The sequence below is a fragment of the Phocoena sinus genome, chromosome 1, assembly GCF_008692025.1.
Source record: "Phocoena sinus isolate mPhoSin1 chromosome 1, mPhoSin1.pri, whole genome shotgun sequence".
Taxonomy (NCBI): domain Eukaryota; kingdom Metazoa; phylum Chordata; class Mammalia; order Artiodactyla; family Phocoenidae; genus Phocoena; species Phocoena sinus.
The window spans coordinates 136,645,725-136,670,750 of NC_045763.1; the positions used below are offsets into that span (position 1 = coordinate 136,645,725).

The 25,026-nt window shown below is 37.9% G+C and overlaps 1 protein-coding gene across 2 annotated transcripts in view; it reads right to left on the minus strand.

The window, feature by feature from the left end:
• Positions 1-25,026, minus strand: part of ACBD6 (acyl-CoA binding domain containing 6) — a 234,328-nt gene that overhangs the window by 206,598 nt on the left and 2,704 nt on the right. For both annotated transcript variants that reach the window (XM_032652400.1, XM_032652408.1), the window contains exons 2-3: positions 20,484-20,548; positions 11,821-11,917 (exon numbers count right to left, since the gene is read on the minus strand). In XM_032652400.1, the coding sequence (XP_032508291.1) occupies positions 11,821-11,917; positions 20,484-20,548 (162 nt within the window). The remainder of the gene's footprint in view (positions 1-11,820; positions 11,918-20,483; positions 20,549-25,026) is intronic.

The following is a 25,026-nucleotide window of genomic DNA, read 5'->3' on the forward strand; positions in this document are numbered from 1 at the left end:
TACACAGCTATATAACCACTACGAACAAAAGAGAGTGTCAGTTCTCCCATCTACGCTACTTATCTTTATGGACAATACACAAAAATAATACAGTGGATGCTAACCTAAGAGTGATCAGACCAGTAAGGTGAAGAAAAATAAAGTCACTAGTAAGATCCCAAGTACATATAAAAATTTTAAAGATCTAAGGAGTTTTTAAAAAAGGCAAAAGAGTAAATGGCCAATGAGAAGCAAGGTTTTAACAATACTACTGAAACACACAGAAAGCCCTAGAAATTCCTGAGAACAAAATTCTCATTTATAATGAACTTTGCTCCCTCTGGTGGTCACAAGAGGCTTTACTACGTGTGAGTAGAAACGGAGGTACATGGCAAGTGAAACTGCAGGAACTATCCTGATTAACCTTCACCTGTCTGTCAGACAAATAAATGTTCAATTTACAAAGAACACTTTTTTAAAAGAAAAAAACTTAGATGTTAGTGCTATGGAGGTAGCAGTGCAGAATTACAGAAACAGTTACAAGTGGATAGGTCTACTAGGAAATAAGACTGAATGGTATATGATGTATGGGACAAAGAACTTTATAAAGTTTTATTTTATACCCCTTCACACTGTTTGAATTTCTATTTCCATATGCCTGTATTACCTTCATTAAAATACTATTTACTGGGCAATACAGAATATCTATATCTTTTTACAAGTTTACAATCAAAGTGTATTTCTCTTCTCATTAGAATAAAAGCCATAATCCTTATAACAGACTATCCCATGTGCTCCACCCTACCTCATTTCCTATTTCTCTACCCTGCCCCCATTCCCATATACCTATTCAGTCCTCCTAGAAGTTTCTAGAGCACACCAGGCATGATCCTGCCTTAGGGACTTGCACTGGCCATTTCCTCCATACAGAATGCTCTTCCCCAGGTACCTGTACGGTTCACTCTTTCACTCCTTCATATCTATGCTCAATGTCACCTCTTCAGTGAGCCTTCCTTGACCATATCATTTAAAATTGTAACCCCCAGACTTCCCTGGTGGCACAGTGGTTAAGAATCCACCTGCCAAGGCAGGTGACATGGGTTTGAGCCCTGGCCCAGGAAGATCCCACATGCCACGGAGCAACTAAGCCCGTGTGCCACAACTACTGAGCCCGCGTGTCACAACTACTGAAGCCTGCACACCTAGAGCCCATGCTCCGCTACAAGAGAAGCCACTGCAACGAGAAGCCCGCACACCACAACGAAGAGTAGCCCACACTCGTCGCAACTAGAGAAAGCCTGCATGAAACAACAAAGACCCAACACAGCCAGAAATGAATAAGTAAATTTATTTTTAAAAATAAAAAAAAATTGTAACCCCACCTCCCATATATGTATCCTTCTCTGCTGCTTTCTCTCCATAGCATTGATCACCTTCTCACACATTATAATATTTACTTATTTTATTACTTATGCCTGCCAAACTGTAAACTCCCTAAGAACAGAGACGGTTCTCCTTTGTTCACTGATACATCCCCAGCCCCTAGGGCTATAACCTATACACAATAAGTGTACAATGAAATGAGTAGAATGAATGAATGACTAATATCAATACTACTTTAACAGATGTCCAAAAAAAGGACAAAAGTCCTCCTTTTATATTTGGTTCAACATGAAACAGTAATCTATGACAGATAAACTTTAATTATATATGCAAAATACATGATATTGGTCTTTTAATAAGATCTACAAAGAGGTCATTAAATGCTTTTTTTCCTTTTTTGGCCTAACGTGTAGGACCAGCAGATACCAAATAAACTCATAGTAAATCATCTTGCTATTCATACTCAAAAGCCTTTACAGAGGACTCAAAAGAAATGCTATTCATCATACTATGCACCTTGGAATAAGAATCTTCTCGAAAGAGCTATGGAAATACATCAAATATTAACTAGGAAATACAGAAAAACACTTAATTCTTTAATTTTGAAAATGTCCTCTTCTAGAACTAATATATTTATCAGGCTATAAAAACACATCTGTGTGTCCATGTTATCTATTTAGAAGCAAGGCAGCCACTTCAGAACAGAGTTACTTCATGGGACAGGGCATTCACATTAAAAAGAATCTTAATCTTCCAAATGACCATAGTCAATTAGGAAGTGGTCAGGAAAAACAAGGTGATTGAGATGCAGTTATTTTCCAAGTTTATCAAAGTTTTTACAAAAGTACTTTGAATATTTGTTAAAACGTCAAATTATACACTTAAAATTTGAGCATTTCACCTTATATAAATTTTACTTTAAAAAATAAAAAACATAAACAACCTGTAAACAAATAGTCAACTTGAGCTAGTAAACTTGCTTTTCTTTCACAGCAATATAGATGAGCAATTCTGAAACTGCTTCCTGTGTATTCTAGGTCATATAATGAGTAAATATAATGAGAATATTAGCAGCCAGGGTTCTGTTGTAGAAAGGAGTTACAAATATGGAAAGAGGGACGACTACAATGTACTCTATAGTGTTGGGTTGGAATCAGAGGTACCAATATGAACTTGTGGTTTTTAATATGTAAGTAAATAAATATAAAAATACAGACATAGGATACATATGTTAGAGAGGGTTATGTAGGTGTGTCTGTGTATATACACACGTCTGTGTCTACAATGACTATATATCTGTGTATGTACATATCTGTATGCATACATATGTATGTGTGTACACATACATATATGTGTGTGTGTATGTTAATATATACATGCATTTGAGCATATGTATTTTTCAGGTATGTCTGCTGAGAAGGCCTAGAAGTAATGACAGCGGTAGCAATGAACATAACCAACACCCAGACTTTGGTTTCTAAATATCATTCTCCACTGAAAGGAACCAAAGGGAAACAACCAATTCTAGGATAAGGACAGGGAAAGTATAAGATGAGCCTGTGTAGTGAGTTGAATTGTCCCCCCGCCACCCCCAAAGACATGTCCAAGTCCTAACCCCAGGTATCTGAGAATGAGACTCTATTTGGAAACGGGTCTTTGCAGGTATCATCAAGATGAGGTATATAGTCAACTAATATTTGACAAGGGAGCCCAGAATACGCAATGGAAAGGGTAGTCTCTTCAATAAATGGTGTTGGGAAAACTGGATAAGCACATGTAGAAGAATGAAATTGGACCCTTATCTTATACTACCTACAAACATTAACCTGAAATGGGTTAAGAACATAAGCATAGGGCTTCCCTGGTGGCACAGTGGTTGAGAGACCGCCTGCCGATGCAGGGGACACGGGTTCGTGCCTTCGTCCGGGAAGATCCCACATGCCACGGAGCGGCTGGGCCCATGAGCCATGGCCGCTGAGCCTGCGTGTCCGGAGCCTGTGCTCCGCAACGGGAGAGGCCACAACAGTGAGAGGCCAGCGAACAGCAAAAAAAAAAAAAACAAAACATAAGCATAAAAAAAAAATCATAAAGCTCCTAGAAGAAAACATAGGGGAAAAGCTCCTTGACACTGGTCTTGGCAATGATTTTTTGGATTTGACACGAAAAGCAAAAGCAACAAAAGCAAAAATTAATAAATGGGACTACATCAAACTAAAAACTTTCAAACAGCAAAGGAAACCATCAACAAAATGAAAAGATAACCTACTGAATGGGAGAAAATATTTGCAAATCACATATGTAATAAAGGATTAATATTCAAAACATATAAAGGACTCATATAACTCAACAGCAAAAAAAGAAAAAAATCTGATTTAAAAATGGGCAGAAATGAATAGACATTTTTCTGAAGAAGACATTCAAATAGCCAACAAATACATGAAAGGGTGCTTGACATCACTAACCATCAAGGAAATGCAAATCAAAACCACAGTGAAACATCACACCTGTTAGAATGGCTATCATCAAAAAGACAAGAGATAACGTGTTGGTGAGGAGGTGGAAAAAAAAACCCGTGTGCGATGCTAGTAGAAATGTAAATTGGGGACTTCCCTGGTGTCGCAGTGGTTAAGAATCTGCCTGCCAATGCAGGGGACACGGGTCTGAGCCCTGGTCCGGGAAGATCCCACATGCCACAGAGCAACTACTGAGCCTGCGCTCTAGAGCCCGCGAGCCACAACTACTGAGGCCTGTGCACCTAGAGGCCGTGCTCCGCAACAACAGAAGCCACTGCAATGAGAAGCCTGCACACCCCAACAAAGAGTAGCCCCCGCTCGCCGCAACTAGAGAAAGCCCATGTGTGGCAACGAAGACCCAATGCAGCCAAAAATAAATAATTAATTTTAAAAAAAGAAAGAAAGAAATGTAAACTGGTACAACCACTACGGAAAACAGTATGGAGGTTTCTCAAAAACTACCATATGATCCAGCAATTTCACATCTGTGTTTATATCCAAAAGAAATGAAAACTGGATCTTGAAGAAATATCTTTACTCCCATGTTCATTGCAGCATTATTTATAATAGCCAAGATATAAAAACAACCTAAGTGTCTATCAACAGATGAATAAAGGAAGTATGAAATATATATATTATTCAGCCATGAGAAAGAAGGAAATCCTACCATTTGCAACAACATGAATGGGCCCTGAAGGTATTATTCTAAGTGAAAAAAGTCAGAGAAAAACAACTACTACATAACATCACTTACATGTGGAACCTATAAAAGCCAAACTCATAGAAACAGAGCAGAATGGTTTTTACCAGGGGCCTCGGGGGTGGGGGAGAAATGGGGAAAATGTTGGTCAAAGGTACAAACTTCAAGCTATAAGATGAATAAGTTCTGGGGATCTAATGTACAGCATGGTGATTATAGTTAATAATACTGTATTATATACCTGAAAGTTACTAAAGGAGTAGATCTTTAATATTCTCATCACAAAACAGAAATAGTAATTATGTGACATGATGGAGGTATTAGCTATGGTGGTAATCATTTTGCAATACATATGTGTCAAATCAACATACTGTACACCTTAAACTTACGCAATGTTATATATCAGTTACGTCTCAATAAAGCTAGGGGAAAAAGTTAAGATGAGGTTTAAGGTGAGCCCTAAATCCAATGACTGGTTGTCCATATAAAAGAAAGTAAGGGAGATCTGGAGACAGAGAAGAAGGCCATGTGAAGACAGAGACTGCAACTGGAGTTATGCTGCCACAAACTAAGGACTATCTGAGGCCATCAGAAGCTGGCCAAGGCAAGGACGGATTCCTCCCTGAAGCTTCCAAAGACAGCATGGCTCTGCTAACACCTTATTTTCAGACTTCTGGTCTCCAGTACTACAAGAGAATAAATTTCTCTTGTTTTAAACTACAAAGTACTAGTTTGTGGTACTTTGTTATGGCAACCTTAGGGGACTAATACAGCCTGAAACATCTTGTGCCAGAAAGTAAGAAAGTGCTCAAAGAATGATGGAGACATATCAAAAGGACAGGGGAGCCATCTTGAATGAGCTCTCAGTGGCCAAATAATGATGGTAACTGACTATTACCCATTGAATAAAATAGAAATCTATGAGTATATACTGTTATATATTGGGTGAGGCAATCAACCATGGGCCCTGAGCATCCCTATACATTCATGTTCAGTATGCCAGGCTCTAACCACTCTTTTTTTTTTAAGCTTTATTATTTTTTTAGTTATTTTATTTTATTTTATTTAGTTTTGGCTGTGTTGGGTCTTCGTTGCTGTGCACGGGCTTTCTCTAGTTGCAGCGAGCGGGGGCTACTCGTCATTGCGGTGTGCAGGCTTCTCATTGGGGTGGCTTCTCTTGTTGTGGAGCACGGGCTCTAGGTGTGCAGACTTCAGTAGTTGTGGCTCGTGGGCTCAGTAGTTGTGGTTTGCAGGCTCTAGAGCACAGGCTCAGTAGTTGTGGCACACAGGCTTAGTCGCTCCACGGCATGTGGGATCTTCCCAGACCAGGGCTCTAACCCGTGTCCCCTGCATTGGCAGGCGGATTCTTAACCACTGCACCACCAAGGAAGCCCTCTGACCATTCTTTATCTAGGCCTTTTCTCAGGGTTGTACGTACAGTAAGCCACCTTCAGGGATGACGTCATGTCTTCCCAACCCCTGACAAATAGCAGGCTTGCTTCTACCTGCTATAAAAGTGGTGAATCCCCAAAGCTCAGTGCTCCTTCCCTATAGCACAACCCACTGCATATGCAGGAATCCATCTAGGCCCACCTCCATCATACCCCTAAGTGGGACTTAGGGGTCAGCAGAAACCGATGCAAATCAAATGAAGCTCATGCAGTTTGCCATGCCGTGAATAATAAAGCCCTTTGGCTCAGACCCAGGAGCCTCGGCCAGCACCTAAGAAACAGTAACAGGCTAACTTATTAGCTTGCAAGTAGGGTACAATCCTACACCTTTCACAGTTCTTGAAAATGAATAAATAAATAGGGGAGAAGAGAAAGCCCACCCTTACAGTGGAGTGCCAAATAATAAATGTAGAAGAAATGATAGAGTTAGAAAATCATTAATGGATGTTAAAACTAGTCAGTGAAATCTGATTAGGAAAAGGATATTTACATAGTCTCAAAGTATCTCCCCACAAATTACTCATTAATTACAAAGGGGGAAAAAGGAAAGTTACAGTAGAGAATCTGGCAGACACCACCTTAAGCAAGCGATCAATGTTAACAACCAATTTGGGGGCAAACAGACATCATGTATGTCCTGGTATAATGCACTGAGAAGAATTCTGTGGTATTCCTCTTAAAAACATATGATCTAAATCTACTCATGAGAAAACAGACAAACAAACTGAAGGGCACTCTACAAAATAACTGGCCTATACTCTTCAAAAATATCACAGTCAAGAGAGAAAAAGAAAGGCTGAAAAACCATTCCAGATTAAAGGAGACTAAAGAGACATGACAACTAGATGCAATGCATGATCCTGCACTGGATGATGGATCAGAATTTTTTAAAGTAACTATGAAAGACATATTTTAGATAAATGATAAACTTGAATATGAATTATGGATTTGACAGTAATATTGAATCAATGTTAAAATTCCTGATTTTGAGAAAAGAGAATCGTATATTATTGGTAGGAATGTAAACTGCTAGAGCCATTATGAGAAACAGTATGGAGGTTCTTCAAAAAATTAAAAATAGAACTCCCGTATGATCCAGCAATCTCACCTCTGGGTATACATCTAAAGAAAATGAAATCAGGATCTCAAAGAGATATCTTGCCCTCTCATGTTTTTAGCATTATTCACAATAGCCAATATATGGAAGCAACCTAAGTGTCCATGTATGGAAGAATGCATAAACAAGATATAGTGTGTGTGTGTATACACACACACACATCAGAACATTATTCAGCCATGAGAACGAAGGAAATCTTACCACTTATGACAACGTGGATGAACCTGGAGGACATCATGCTAAGTGAAATAAGCCAGAGAGAGAAAGACAAGTATTATATGATCTCATATATAGAATCTAAAAAAATTAAAAAGTGAAATTCATAGAAGCAGAGAATAGAATGTTGTTTACCAATGGCTAGGGGAAATAGCAAGATATTGGTCAAAGGGTACAAAGCTTCAGTTATGTAGGATGAATAAGTCTAGGGATCTAATGTACAGGCATGATGACTACAGTTAATAACACTGTATTGAATACTGCAAATATGTTAAGAGAGTAAACCTCAGGTGTTTTCATCACACACACATAGAGAAAAGGTGACTATGAGAGGAGATGTTATATTAGTTAGCTTGACTAATCATTTCACTATGTATATATACATCAAATCATCATATTATATACCTTAAATATACATTTACAATTTTTATATTAAAAGAAATATGTATACACACACATATCTACACACATACACACACACATGCATGCCCTATAGGAACTCTTGAGCCCAGGGTTCTGAAAAAAAAAGAATTTCAAAAGAATTCATGACACCAAAAAAAAAAAATTTACCAATTTTGATAATTGCAGTATAGTAACATATTGAAGTATTAAGTAGTAAAGGGACATGATGTCTGTAACTTTCAGTTCAAAAGTGATAATAAAAAAATTCCAAAAAAATTTATTTATATGTAGTATGTATGTATTTATGAGTAAATAGAGAAAGAATGCTAAAACAAATGTAAAAAAAATACTGGTGTAACTAGACAAAGGCCATCCAGAAGCGTCTTGTACTATTCTTGAAACTTTACACGTCACACACACACATAAAACCATGATAAATATGGGAGGTGAGGGATATATTAATTAGTTTTACTGTGATAATCATTTCACAAGATATATACCAAACACCAAAACATCACATTGTATACCTTAAATATATATAATTTTTATTTGTCAGAAATAATAGAAATAGGGCTTCCCTGGTGGCACAGTGGTTGAGAGTCCGCCTGCCAATGCAGGCAACATGGGTTTGTGCCCCGGTCCGGGAAGATCCCGCATGCCACAGAGCAGCTGGGCCCGTGAGCCATGGCCGCTGAGCCTGCGCTCCGCAACAGGAGAGGCCACAACAGTGAGAGGCCTGCGTACCGCAAAAAAAAAAAAAAAAAAAAAGAAATAAAAATTATACCAAAATTAAAAACTCACCCTTGGGACTTCCCTAGTGGCGCAGTGGTTAAGAATCTGCCTGCCAGTGCTGGGGACACGGGTTCAAGCCCTGGTCTGGGAGGATCCCGCATGCCACGGAGCAACTAAGCCCGTGCGCCACAACTACTGAGCCTGCACTCTAGAGCCCGCGAGCCACAACTATTGAAGCCCCTGCTGTGCAGCAAGAGAAACCACTGCAATGAGAAACCTGCACACCGCAACAAATAGCCCCCGCTCGCCGCAGCTAGAGAAAGCCCGTGTGCTCCAGCAGAGACCCAATGCAGCCAAAAATAAAAATAAATAAATTTATTAAAAAACAAACAAACAAAAAAAACTCACCCTCTCTGCCTCCCTCCCAAAAAACTATGTAAGTAAAAGCAAAAGAATTGCCTTGATTATATTAGACATTAGACAACAGTACATTCCTGAGAAAGACGAAACAAAACAGAAAACAGGCAAAGGGTTACATTTTAAAGCACTATTCACTTTATACTTGAAGGTACCATGTAGCTTTGATTTAAAAAGTAACTATCTTGGGGGCTTTCCTGGTGGCGCAGTGGTTGGGAGTCCACCTGCCGATGCAGGGGATGCGGGTTCGTGCCCCAGTCCGGGAGGATCCCGCATGCTGTGGAGCGGCTGGGCCTGTGAGCTGTGGCCGCTGGGCCTGCGCATCCGGAGCCTGTGCTCCGCGGCAGGAGAGGCCGCAGCAGTGAGAGGCCCGCGTACCACAAAAAAAAAAAAGTAACTATCTTGGGCTTCCCTGATGGCGGAGTGGTTAAGAATCATCTGTCAATGTAGGGGACACGGGTTCGAGCCCTGGTCCAGGAAGATCCCACATGCCGTAGAGCAACCATGCGCATGTGCCACAACTACTGAGCCTGTGCTCTAGAGCCCGTGAGACACAACTACTGAGCCCACACACCACAACTGCTGAAGCCCGCACACCTAGAGACCATGTTCCTCAACAAGAGAAGCCACTGCAATGAGAAGCCCACACACAGCAACAAAGAGTAGCCCTGCTCGCCACAACTAGAGAAAGCCCGCGTTCAGCAGCAAAGACCCAACACAGCCAAAAATACAATAAAATTTTAAAATAATAAATTTAAAATAAATAAATATCTTTACTTGAATTTTCCATACACTTAAGTTTACATGCTTTTTTAAATACACATAATGTCAGCTATAGAACAGATAGCAGAGTGATTAGGGGTGGGGATCTGGACTCATATAAGCATAGGTCCAAATCCTGGCAACACCATTCACTAGCTGGCTAATCTTAGAAAAGTTACTAAGCCTCTCTGTGCCTGAATTTTCTCTTTTTTAAAATACAGACAATAATAGTTCCTAATTCTTAAAATTCTTATGAAGATTTCAAAGGGCAATACCTGAAAAGAACTTAACACACTCAGCATGAGAGTCGTCATTATTTCATCATTTTTAGAAACAAATATCAAAAGAAAATGGTTCTTTTAACCTAAAAGATAATGAACCAAATATCAAATCTCTTGAGATTGAGATTATGATCTGCCCCATACCAATCAAAAACAAGGCGGAAAAAAGCTATGAGTCAAAGGGACCAGCTCAGAATGTTTAAACTAAAAATTAAAACGTAAATGAAACGTTAAAATTCCTGTTTACAACTAGATTATGAGTTAACATATTTTTAGAACAATGTATTAAAGAATCATTTTTACTTGAAAGTATCTTTGTCCAATGAAGATGTTGAAAAAAAGGAAAGAAAAGAAAAAAAAAAGAAAGTATCTTTGGTTCTGCTTAGTCTACTCAAGTTTTATAAGTTCAATAGGTAAGATTCAGATATTTTTAAAAACATCCTTAATGCCTGTTTGGGTTTCCCTAAGGAAGAACTACCTAACTACATGGACTGTGCATTTGTAAGAGTCACAGTTAACGTAATTTTACTTAGTAATTAAAGTATTGAAGGTAAGAAATCATAAACTCTGTCATTTATCAGAAGTTATCAACGCAAACACCTACATAAGCCAGGCATCAGAAACAGTCAAGTATAAGTCAATAGGGAAGAACTGAGACCACAGCGGTTGGACCTGAAGAGTAAGGACTCACTTAAAGGCATGCAATTTCAAGTCTTGCTTTTGTTTTTTTTAAATATCGTGCCACAGAGAGATCAGCTCGGTGCTTTGTGACCACCTAGAGAGGTGGGATAGGGAAGGTGGCAGGGGGACGCAAGAGAGAGGGAACATGGGGATGTATGTGTATGTATAACTGATTCACTTTGTTATACAGCAGAAACTAACACACCATTGTAAAGCAATTATACTCCAATACAGATGTTAATAAATAAATAAATAAATATCATGCCATTTGTGTTCAGGTTGAGTTCAGCTCAGAGATGCACCTGTTTTTACCACTGAATTTCAGAGTTTAAGTCCTTACGACCTTTATGGTATATATCTGTATGCAAACTTGACATTTTATAAAAGATATTAATAAAAAGGAATGTTTCTGAGAATGAATACTCATGCACATCAAAAACATCAGGAAATGTTTCAATGATTTCCAAAAGGCAGTTGTATCATTAGAGCTATCCTAACTTGGTTATCTCTCCCCCTTTGTACTCATAATTAAGATACACTTTTATATGTCATAACATATAAATCTTTAAGATTCCTTACAACTCTGACATTTTAAGATTCCATCACTGGTGGAACAAAATTCCTTCATACTGGTAATAAATATGTAACAATGTAATAACTGCCGCCAACGTCCAAAGTAATCTGTTCTTCCACTGGATACCCTAGCATTCGCATTATTATTGTTTTATACTATTACTCTATTTTTGATATGTTTTATATTCTATAAGGTACTTTACATAATGGCAGAAAGCATGTCATTCATATTTTATCCCTATCAACAAGCATTTTGTACTTTCATAGAAAGTGCTCATTAAAAAAAAAAACCTTCCATTTCTCAAGATAATATGATCTCAAGTTAAACTCTTTCAAATTCTGAAATGAATTGAGTTTTTACACGACTAAAATTACAATTATGCTTTTAAAAATGCTCTACAATTCAGAGAAGTTCTCAGTATCAGTAGCTGATTATGTTAACATATAAGCAATAATATTTTTAGATAAATACTGCAATAACTTTATAATCTTTTGATTTGAGAAAATAAAACTTTAAGGATGTTATTTAAGCCTAAAGCTTAGTTTTAAACATTTATTTGAGAGAAAGATAATATGTTATTGGAAAATATTATTTACAATCATTCGGTCTTACCTGAGGATTCCAACTTGGATCTAATTTTTTAACTACAGCAATATACTCCTGCATTGCTCGGCTGGGGCTTGAATCACCAAGTGCTTTCCATGCTTCCCTAAAGTAGAGAATAGCCAAAATGACCTATCATTAACTATGTAAGGAACACAAACAGTATATTTCTTCTTTTTATTATTAAAAAAAGGCACACACATTTTAAGGGTCAGGAGATACAGATTTAATAAGCCATATATGAGTAGCCTTCTCTTTTTGCATTTCATTCGTCCACAGCAATATAGACCTTATCACCCCACCTAAGGAGCCCTTTTAGACATTTTTTTCCCTAATCACCCTCCCCCATGAAATTTTAAAATTACACATATATTACACATCTGCTGATTTTTGGAAGATGACACACTATTGTACTATCTAAGATTTTTAAAATTTTTTTTACTATCTAAGATTTTAAAACTCCCCCAAACCCAAATTTCAAACCCCTGTTGAGAATGTATGGTCTACAAACAACAGGAGTAGTTCCCATCTTACGAATTAACTGTGTTTATGGCATTTCAGTAATATGTTAACTGTCACACAAAACAATATTCTGTGGGAAATGCTTCAAACTTCTCATTTTAAGATGTGAGAAACATACCTCCCCTTCTGCTGTTATCTCATCTCTAAGCTGCTAGTAGTAGATCCTGAGGCTTTGGGCAGGGACATCAAAAGCAAGGGGAGGGATTTTTGGTTCTAGATGGCAGAGTAGAAGGATGTGCTCTCACTCCCTCTTGCGAGAGCACCAGAATCACAACCAGCTGCTGAACAATCATCAAGAGGAAGACAATGGAACTCACCAAAAAAGACACCCCACATCCAAAGACAAAGGAGAGGCCACAATGAGACGGTAGGAAGGACGCAATCACAATACAATCAAATCCCGTAAGTGCTGGGTGGCTGACTCGCAAACTGGAGAACAATTATACCACAGAAAGAAGTCCACCCACTGGAGTGAAGGTTCTGAGCCCCATGTCAGGCTTCCCAACCTGGGCGTCCGGCAACGGGAGGAGGAATTCCCAGAGAATCAGACTTTGAGGGCTAGAGGGATTTGATTTCAGGACTTCAACAGGACTGGGGGAAACAGAGACTCCACTCTTGGAGGGTACACACAAAGTAGTGTGCACATCAGGACCCAGGGGAAGAAGCAGTGACCCCACAGGAGACTGAACCAGACCTACCTGCTACTGTTGGAGGGTCTCCTGCAGAGGCAAGGGGTGACTGTGTCTCACCGTGAGGACAAGGACATTGGCAGCAGAAGTTCTGGAAGTACTCCTTGACATGAGCCCTCTCAGAGTCTGCCATTAGCCCCACCAAAGAGCCTGGGTAGGCTCCAGTGTTGGGTAGCCTCAGGCCAAACAACCAACAGGGAGGGAATCCAGCCCCACCCATCAGCAGACAAACGATTAAAGTTTTACTGAGCTCTGCCCACCAGAGCAACAGCCAGCTCTACCCACCACCATTCCCTCCCATCAGGAGACATGCATAAGCCTCTTAGATAGCCTCATCCACCAGAGGGCAGACAGCAGAAGCAGGAACTACAATCCTGCAGCCTGTGCAACAAAAACCACATTCACAGAAAGATAGACATGAAAAGGCAGAAGGCTACGTACCAGATGAAGGAAAAAGAAAAAATCCTACAAAAACAACTAAATGAAGAGGAGACAGGCAACCTTCCAGAAAAAGAATTCAGAATAATGATAGTGAAAATGATACAGGACCTCAGAAAAAGAATGGAGGCAAAGATCGAGACGATGCAAGAAATGTTTAACAAAGACCTAGAATTAAAGAACAAACAGAAATGAACAATACAATAACTGAAATGAAAAATACACTAGGAGGAATCAATAGCAGAATAACTGAGGCAGAAGAACGGATAAGTGACCTGGAAGACAGAATGGTGGAATTCACTGCTGCGGAACAGAATAAAGAAAAAAGAATGAAAAGAAATGAAGACAGCCTAAGAGACCTCTGGGACAACATTAAACGCAACAACATTCGCATTATAGAGGTCCCAGAAGGAGAAGAGTGAGTGAAAGGAAAATATGTGAAGAGATTATAGTCGAAAACTTCCCTAACATGGGAAAGGAAAGAGCCACCCAAGTCCAGGAAGCACACAGAGTCCCATACAGGATAAACGCAAGGAGAAACACGCGGAGACACATAGTAATCAAACTGGCAAAAATTAAAGACAAGGAAAAACTATTGAAAGCAGCAATGGAAAAATGACAAATAACATAAAAGGGAACTCCCATAAGGTTAACATCTGATTTCTCAGCAGAAACTCTACAAGCCAGAAGGGAGTGGCATGACATATTTAAAGTGATGAAAGGGAAGAACCTACAACCAAGATCACTCTACCTGGCAAGGATTTCATTCGGATTCGATGGAGATATCAAAAGCTTTACAGACAAGCAAAAGCTAAGAGAATTCAGCACCATCAAACCAGCTCTACAACAAATGATAAAGGAACTTCTCTAAGTGGGAAAAACAAGAGAAGAAAAGGACCTACAAAAACAAACCCAAAACAATTAAGAAAATGGTCATAGGAACATACATATCGATAATTACCTTAAACACCAATGGATTAAATCCTCCAACCAAAAGACACAGGCTGCTGAATGGATACAAAAACAAGACCCATATATATGCTGTCTGCAGGAGACCCACTTCAGACCTAGGGACACATACAGACTGAAAGTGAAGGGATGAAAAAGATATTCCATGCAAATGGAAATCAAAAGAAAGCTGGAGTAGCAATTCTCATATGAGATAAAATAGACTTTAAAATAAAGAATGTTACAAGAGACAAGGAAGGACACTACATAATGATCAAGGGATCAATCCAAGAAGAAGATAAAACAATTATAAATATATATACACCCAACATAGGAGCCCCTCAATACACAAGGCAACGGCTAACAGCTATAAAAGAGGAAATCGACAGTAACACAGTAACAGTGGGAGACTTTAACACCTCACTTACACCAATGGACAGATCATCCAAACAGAGAATTAATAAGGAAACACAAGCTTTAAATGACACAGTAGACCAGAAAGATTTAATTGATATTGATAGGACATTCCATCCAAAACAGCAGATTACACTTTCTTCTCAAGTGCACACAGAACATTCTCCAGGATAGATCATATCTTGGGTCACAAATCAAGCCTCAGTAATTTAAGAAAATTGAAATCATATCAAGCATCTTTTCTGACCACAACACTATGAGATTAGAAATCAATTACAGGGAAAAAAACGTAATAAACACACACATGGAGGCTAAACAATACGTTACTAAATAACCAACAGATCACTGAAGAAATCAAACAGGAAATAAAAAACTACCTAAAGACAATTGACAATGAAAACACGATGATCCAAAACCTATGGGGATACAGCAAAAGCAGTTCTAAGAGGGAAGTTCATAGCAATACAATCCTACCTCAAGAAACAACAAACATCTAAAACAAACAATCTAACTCTACACTTAAAACAACTAGAGAAAGAAGAACAAACAAAACCCAAAGTTAGTAGAAGGAATGAAATCATAATGATCAGAGCAGAAATAAATAAAATAGAAACAAAGAAAACAATAGCAAAGATCAATAAAACTAAAAGCTGTTTCTTTGAGAAGAGAAACAAAATTGATAAACCATTAGCCAGACTCACCAAGAAAAAGCAGGAGAGGACTCAAATCAATAAAATTCGAAATGAAAAAAGAAGTTACAACAGACACCGCAGAAATGCAAAGCATCCTAAGAGACTACTACAAGCAACTCTATGCCAATAAAATGGACAACCTGGAAGAAATAGACAAATTCTTAGAAAAGAATAACCTTCCAAGACTGAAGCAAGAAGAAATAGAAAATATGAACAGACCACACAATCACAAGTAATGAAATTGAAACTGGGATTAAAAATCTTCCAACAAACAAAAGTCCAGGACCAGATGGCTTCACAGGTGAATTCTATCAAACACTGAGAGAAGAGCTAACACCCATCCTTCTCAAACTCCTCCAAAAATCTGCAGAGGGAGGAAAACTCCCAAACTCATTCTATGAGGCCACCATCACCCTGATACCAAAACCAGACAAAGATACTACAAAAAAAGAAAATTACAGACCAATATCACTGATGAATATAGATGCAAAAATCCTCAACAAAATACTAGCAAACAGAATCCAACAACACATTAAAAGGATCATACACCATGATCAAGTGGGATTTATCCCAGGAATGCAAGGATTCCTCAATATATGCAAATGAATCAACGTGATACACCATATTAACAAACTGAAGAAAAACCGTATGATCATCTCAATAGCTGCAGAAAAAGCTTTTGACAGAATTCAACACCCATTTATGATAAAAACTCTCCAGAAAGTGGGCAGAGGGAACCTACCTCAACATAATAAAGACCATATATGACAACCTACAGCAAACATCATTCTCAATGGTGAAAAACTGAAAGCATTTCCTCTAAGATCAGGAACAAGACAAGGATGTCCACTCTCACCACTATTATTCAACACAGTTTTGGAAGTCCTAGCCACGGCAATCAGAGAAGAAAAAGGAATAAAAGGAATACAAATTGGAAAAGAAGAAGTAAAACTGTCACTGTTTGCAGATGACATGATACTATACATAGAGAAGCCTAAAGATGCCACCAGAAAACTACTATAGAGCTAATCAATGAATTTGGTAAAGTTGCAGGATACAAAATTAATGCACAGAAATCTCTTGCATTCCTATACGCTAACAGTGAAAGATCAGAAAATTAAGGAAACACTTCCATTTACCATTGCAACAAAAAGAATAAAATACCTAGAAATAAACCTACCTAGGGAGACAAAAGACCTGTAGGAAGAAAACTATAAGACACTGATGAAAGAAATTAAAGATGATACAAACAGATGGAGAGATATACCATGTTCTTGGATTGGAATAATCAATATTGTGAAAATGACTATACTACCCAAAGCAATCTACAGATTCAAAGCAATCCCTATCAAACTACCAATGGCATTTTTCACAGAACTAGAACAAAATATCTTAAAATTTGTATGGAGACAGAAAAGACCCCGAAGAGCCAAAGCGGTCTTGAGGGAAAAAAACGGAGCTGGAGGAATCTGACTCCCTGACTTCAGACTATACTACAAAGCTACAGTAATCAAGACAATATGGTACTGGCACAAAAACAGAAACACAGATCAATGGAACAGGATAGAAAGCCCAGAGATAAACCCATGCACCTATGGTCAACTAATCTATGACAAAGGAGGCAAGGATATACAATGGAGAAAAGACAGTCTCTTCAATAAGTGGTGCTGGGAAAACTGGACAGCTACATGTAAAAGAATGAAATTAGAACACTCCCTAACATCACACACAAAAATAAACTCAAAATGGATTAGAGACCTAAATGTAAGACCAGACACTATAACACTCTTAGAGGAAAACACAGAACACTCTTTGACATAAATCACAGCAAGATCTTTTTTGATCCACCTCCTACAGTAATGGAAATAAAAACAAAAATAAACAAATGGGACCTAATGAAACTTAAAAACTTTTGCACAGCCAAGGGAACTACAAACAAGACGAAAAGAGAACCCTTAGAATGGGAGAAAATATTTGCAAACAAATCAACAGAGGATTAATCTACAAAATATATAAACAGCTCATGCAGCTCAATATTAAAGAAACAAACAACCCAATCCAAAAATGGGCAGAAGACCTAAATAGACATTTCTCCAAAGAAGACATACTGATGGCCAAGAAGCACATGAAAAGCTGCTCAACATCACTAATTATTAGAGAAATGTAAATCAAAACTACAATGAGGTATCACCTCACACCAGTTAGAATGGGCATCATCAGAAAATCTACAAACAACAAATGCTGGAGAAGGTGTGGAGAAAAGGGAACCCTCTTGCACTGTTGGTGGGAATATAAATTGATACAGCCACTATGGAAAACAGTATGGAGGTTCCTTAAAAAACTAAAAATAGAATTACCATATGACCCAGCAATCCCACTACTGGGCATATACCCAGAGAAAACAATAATTCAAAAAGACACATGTACCCCAATGTTCATTGCAGCACTATTCACGATAGCCAGGACATGGAAGCAACCTAAATGCCCATCGACAGACGAATGGATAAAGAAGATGTGGTACATATATACAATGGAATATTACTCAGCCATAAAAAGGAATGAAATTGGGTCATTTGTAGAGACGTGGATGGATCTAGAGACTGTCATACAGAGTGAAGTAAGTCAGAAAGAGAAAAACAAATAGCATATATTAACGCCTATATGTAGAACCTAGAAAAGTGGTACAAACGAACCGGTTTGCAAGTCAGAAATTGAGACGCAGATGTAGAGAACAAACGTATGGACACCAAGGGGGGAAGTGGCGGGGGAGGGGTGGTGGTGGTGTGATGAATTGGGAGATTGGGATTGACATATATATACTAATATGTATAAAATGGATAACTAATAAGAACCTGTGGTATAAAAAAATAAATAAAATAAAATTCAAAAAAAAAAAAACAAGGGGAAGTGAAGACAGAGATAAGAATACAGTGAGTAAGAAGGCAGGGACTTGCCGCAGTTTAATACCAAGGGCAATATTTTAGTCCTGAGCCCCCTTCTGTGTTTTCCTTTTCTTCTTTTTTGCCAGCTGCTAGGACAGGCCTCCTTTTTGGCTTTTCCCTGCCAATTCTTTCTACCTCCAACCAGGAAGTACAGCCACTGATCTACTGTAAAACAGAACTCAGTCCCACAGTTTTCTCACTACCTGCCTGCTCCTATGATGAAAAGCACATCTTTCTGAGGTTTCCTAAATTTATTTTTGCTGAATCTCTTGAAAGTTACTTGTATACATCATAACACTTTACCCCAAATATATATTCTTCAAAGTGAAGAAACTTAACATCAGTACCATTAAATAAACGTATATGGACCATATTCAGATTTCCCTGACTTCCCCAAAAGGTTCTTTATAGCTTTCTTCTCCCAGATGAGGAGCCAATCAAGATTTACACACAGCACTGAGTTTCATGTATCTTTAGACTTTTTGTCTTCCATGATATTGCTATTTTCTAAGAGTCTGAACCAGCTGTTTTATAAAATATCTTTCAATTTGCATTTGTCTGATTGTTTCCTCACCTACAGAGTGTTCTTGCCAAAAATGATTAATCATGACTAGAATCAGGTTAAGTATTTGGGAAGAGCAACATATAGGTGACATGTCGTTTACAATTCATCACATGACAGCAGTCTGTCCCACTGTGATAGTAGTCAGGACTTAGTAAAAGCAGTATCTCCCGGTTTCCTCTTTGTAATTAATAAGTAAACTGTGGATCAGATTGTGTGAATATTGTTCCCTAGTAGTTTTTCATCTAATGATTTTAACATCCATTGATGATTCTTGACTGGATTATTATTATAGTGGTTGTAAAGTCTAAACTTTTAAAAATTATTAAAAACAGTGAGATAACAGGCAAACTTGGGGAAAAAAATAATGGTGAATTATAATTCTTAAACTAAAACAAAAAACTCACAATAAAATTTACATCAGGTATTCTCTACAACAGTAATAAAATGCCAGTCAGAGAACTTTTTGCTATCATCAGCAAAGAAAATCTGCGCCAGAATGAAAATCAAAGCACTGCTTTCTTCACTGAGAATGTCTTACACAAAAAAAAGTCAGCTGAACTAAACAGTTGTGCTTAATGACATTAATCTTTGCATTTGGGTTCAAGCTCTACATCTCCTCAGAGCTGAGTAACAAACATTTCCTAGACAGGCAACTTGTCCAGGGGACCACATTGTGAAATATGCTTCTTCTCTCTATAACCATATTTCATCTTTTCTTTTTAAACCCTACTCTCTCTACTTTTAATTCTAGGGCTGATGCTCCAAAGTCCTTCCTTCTATAACTAAGGTTCCCTATTGTATGCAATTTCTCTTTTCACTTAGACAAGGTAAGAGGAAATAAGGCCTCAAATGATAAGAGGTAATCTCTGAATTATAAGTAAAAAAATCTAGGAGGGCATAATCTTTTTATGTATTCAGGAAAGAAGTAGACTCACTATCTATTTTTTCCCCCTTCTGCCCAACAGGGTATTATATGCACTTCTTCACCATGGTGTGGGTGGGCAAGGAACAGAAGGGCACTAGAAATGAGCAGATATAATTGCGAAGGGGAGAAGAGTAAAAAAATTGGGATTTACCCTGCTCTTCTACCTTCCCATCCTCCTGGCCTTCCTCCAAAGATCCCTCTAGAGGGGAGAAGTGGTGTCCCATTAGGGGCTGTATGACAGGGAAGGAAAATTCCAACCAATAGCTCTTTTGGTCACTCTCTAAGAAGCAATTCATATGTAAGGAATGTGTGTCTGTTGTGAACTACTTATATACCAACATCATGGCATAAGAATCCTTTAGGAGATTTAACTAAAATCGGATTCTTTTAATCTCTCTCCCAACTGCCTATCATTAGCACAGTCTACAGCAGAAAGAGATTAATAGAAAACTAATTCTTTAATCTGCTCACTACTTTCTAATTCCTAAACACCTAAGCCATTTACAACAACCACAATAGATCCCAAGAATTTCTTACCATTTTTGCTTTCCTTCGAAGTCAAAGAAGCTTGGTTTAGGAGTATTGCAATTTCCAACTTTGACCTAAATCAAGTGGGAGGGGGGTAAAATCAAGAACTTATTTTTCAAAGAAATGTCAGAGAAACTTCTAATTTTTAAATCTATTATGTATACTTCATAACTATAGGTTAGAAAATATCTGCATCATATAAAATAACAAAATTTAACATGCTTTGCAAAAGCAAACCAAAAAACAAACTTTAAATACAGGGTGCTTTGGCTTACTGCATAAAAAACTGTTATCTAACAGTGTAATACATTAAAAAAAAAAGGGTGACAGTGCATTCCTAAATTAGTAGACAAATTATATATATAAAACAAATTATAAATATAGATTATGCAATCCTTATTACCATTTGTAATGCAGAAGAATTTTTAAACATGCAATAAACAAGCTTTAAAGTACAGTTTATCAGAATTCATCATACTGTCTGTGTTGATTCTCATAACACTATCAGCATTTTATCTCTCTCAAATTCCAGGATAAAGCACACTATTTTTAACGTGCCCTATTATGAAACTAGTCAACATAAATTTAGATGTTAAAAGCCACACAAAAAAAATTTCAAGGTTTCTCAATAATATAAATTCTATTTATTCCACAATAATCTTCTCTTGTTTGTGCTCAATACTTATTTTTAATCCTCAAACACTTGTAGTTAAACTACACAGTAATTATTTTCATTGTGAATAAGCATAAGTGAAATTCACACAACTGTAGAATTCACTACACAGCTCGATTCCCACTGCCAGCAGTAATCTCCCTCTCTGATGGCACTTTTCACTTTTACCTTGTGTTAGCAAGGTTTGTGTAGTCTCATCTTACTATTAGAATATAGCCTCTAAGAAACCATTCTTAAGTCGCTCATTGCACATAACATAGTGTCTAACTTAAGGCAGTAAAAAAATGTTTGTTGCATATAAAATGAATACATTAGGCATGTGTTCAACAAAATACCTATTTTCCCTAAAGCTAAATACCACAATCTGGACCCCATCTACTTCTCAAAGACTTTCCCACTACCTCCTTCTACTCTTACACACTTGCATTTTGCTAAAATCAAACTGATGGTCTACTCACTAACCAGACTGATCTACTCACTGCATTTAGAATTTTTATTCTATTTTGCTCATGTTATTTCCCTCACCTAAAAAGACTTCTCTTCTCTCAGCTTTTCAAAATGCTAAATCTCCTTGCAGTCCCACTCAAGGTTCAAATTCTAAGAACCCTTTCCATCTACAATGATCTCATCCATCTCTGAGTTCCTAACAACCATCATCTCTATCATTTGCTTAGCCATTAATCACATGGCCCTCTGGCTGTTATTAAAATGTACATTTACACAGGGGCAGCCCGGTCATGATGGGACGGGGGAAGAAATGATGAAAGAGCAGGAGCTGCTTTTCTTGAACAATCACCATAAACCAAAAGTTTCACATATGTATGTCAAATGAGGCACACAACAATCCTGTTAGGCTTGCCATTACAAATTCATTCTATAAATGAGTACAGAGGAGCTCACACATGAGTGAATCTTGAATTAGGAGTCAAGACTTGACTCCAGGACTGTTAGACACCAAAGTCCAATATTACTCTACTATACAACACTCTTTTATATGCCACATAGAATCTAGGCTTCAGTTCTGGCATCTCTAAAATCACTTGAACTACTGTGTTAGAAATATGAAATGAGATAAACTACTAGGCATCATAAAAATAGCAGTTATTACTATTTGTGGTTTTTTTATTCAGACAACAGCCAGTGGCAGAAACAAATACCAGTATCTATCCTTCCTCTCTCTTATGGTAATAGAAGTCTCAGCCGGACACATGGTCATTGAGCTGAACATTACATGTGGCCATGCAACTTCTGTCCAGGTTCGGGGGGCTGGATGTATGTGAAAGTGATATAAATATGTTCCTTAAAAAGAAAGGGGGGCTTGGGGCTTCCCTGGTGGCGCAGTGGTTGAGAGTCTGCCTGCTGATGCAGGGGACACGGGCTCGTGTCCCGGTCCAGGAAGATCCCACATGCCGTGGAGCGGCTGGGCCCGTGAGCCATGGCCACTGAGCCTGCCCGTCCAGAGCCTATGCTCCGCAACGGGAGAGGCCACAACAGTGAGAGGCCTGCATACCGGGGGGGGGGGGAAGAAAGGAGGGCTTGTTCTTCCCTTTCCCTCTGCCCTGGCTAGAACATGCGTATGGTGAGCTATCTCTGGCCATGGGAAGAGAATCTTAGGGCAGCAGTTCACAAACCTTTTGGTCTCATAATCCCTTTACCCTCTTAGAAACTGATCCTCCCAAAGAGCTTTTGTTTATGTGGGTTATATCTATCAATATTTACCAGATTAGAAATGAAATTTTAAAATATGTATTAATTCATTTAAAAATAATAAACTCATTACACGTTAACATAAATAACAAAAATTTATGAAAAATATATACTTTAAAGCAAAAAAAATTTAGTGAGAAAAGTGACAGTGTTTTACAATTTGCAAATCTCTTTACTGTCTGCCTTAATAGAAGGCAGGTGTATTCTACTTCTGCATTCAATCTATTGCAGTATATGCTGTTTTGGTTGAAGTAAATGAAGAAAATTCAACTTCACAGAGATATGTTGTTCGAAAAGAAAAGTATTTTAGTAGCATTTTCAGATAATTGTGGATACTCGTCTTTGATATCACACCAAAACTAAACAAGTGGCAGTTTCTTTAAGGTTAATTGCAATGTGGAATCTGAAGTGATACCAACAAATTTTTCACACTGTTACATTAAAATCCATTGGTCTGACCTGCACTTTCAATGTATCTTTTATCCACACATAATTTGTAACCTCACTCCCTGAAATATTTGAAAAAACAGTTCACTGAGTTCCACAGATCTTCCAAATGACACAATTAATTATACATACAATACTGGAAGTTCACAATCATTAAAACCTCCACTAATCTTATCAAAAACGTTTTTCAGTATTAGGAAGCCGTCAAGATCGGGTGGCAGATACAGATTTTCCAAACTTAATTTTCACTTGAAGGCTCAAATGTTGTCACTGGCAACAAATACTGTCAGTTGTTTTCCTTGAAGTGACAGGCTGACTTCACTCATTTTCAAGGAACTGTATGCCAAATGCTCAAATCTGAAAAAGCACAGTTTATCAGTGAGTTGCTCTGCTAAGTAAAAATCATGTTTCATGTGGGTAGCTCAACTTGCAACCAAAAATTACACAGGTGTTTTTCCTCAAAACAACCAACATAATTCAGTATGTAGAAGTATTTTGTGTGTACCCCCATTTCATCACACACAATAGTAAAAAGATGTGTACTCAAGAGTTAATACTGAATAAAAATCAATAATTTTCACTGCTTCATCAAAGACATTTTAAAGTGAAACTGGCCTTTTTTTTTAAACTCAGAGTACATAGTGGTTAAAAAAAAATAACTACTAGTACAGTCTGCTGCCACTGCCTTGATTCATGCTAACACATCAGCAATTTTATCTGCCATGACAGCACAGAAAAAAGGCAAATACAAGCATATCTCGTTTTACTGCACTTTGCTTCATTGTGCTTTGCAGACACTGCATTTTTCACAAATTAAAGGTTTGTGGACACCCTGTATCAAGCAAGTCTATCGGCACCATTTTTCCAATAGCATTTGCTCATTTCATGTCCCTGGGTTACATTTTGCTAATTCTCCCAGTATTTCAAACCCTCCACTAGCGAAAAGATTATGAGTCACTGAAGGCTCAGATGATGGTTAGCATTTTTTAGCAATAAAGTATTTTTTAATTGAGGTATATACATTTTTTAGACATAACACTTTTGCACACTTAATGGACTACAGTATAGTATAAACATAACTTTTACATGCATTGGGAAACCAAAACATTCGCGTGACTCACTTTATTGTGCTATTTGCTTTATTGCAGTGGTCTACAACTGAACCCTTGATATCTCTGAGGTATGCCTGTAGTGTCTTGGTATTATTATGAAAATAGTTTTGACTTTATATTCTGTGAAAGTCTGAGGGATTATCAGGGGACCATAGTTTGAGAACTGCTGCCTTGAGGGATGGCTGAACTACAAGACAGACTAAGCCCCTGGATGATCACATGAAACAGAAGCACCCTATCAGCCCTAGATCACCTACCTCCAGACCATTATGTGAGATGAAAATAAAAGTTCAGCAGCTGACCCAGTATCCTCACGGATACAGAAGCTTTTGTATTCCCAAATTCAAAGAATAGTTCTGGATCCACAAAGACTGGGAAAATAAAACTGCAGGATTTTAGGACATCGTAAGTAACAGTTTCCAAATCAGGGATGATGAATCCTAAGCTATGAACCAGTTATAAAATGCAGCACTTTAACAGAGCATCATCTAAACTCTGTTCTCTCTGATATATGTATGATATATCAGCGCCCCTGAAACAGAATATTTCAACAAAGTTTGCCAATGGTAAAAGCCAGTGAATCAAGTGTACCCAGGTTAAAGTAGGAGGACAT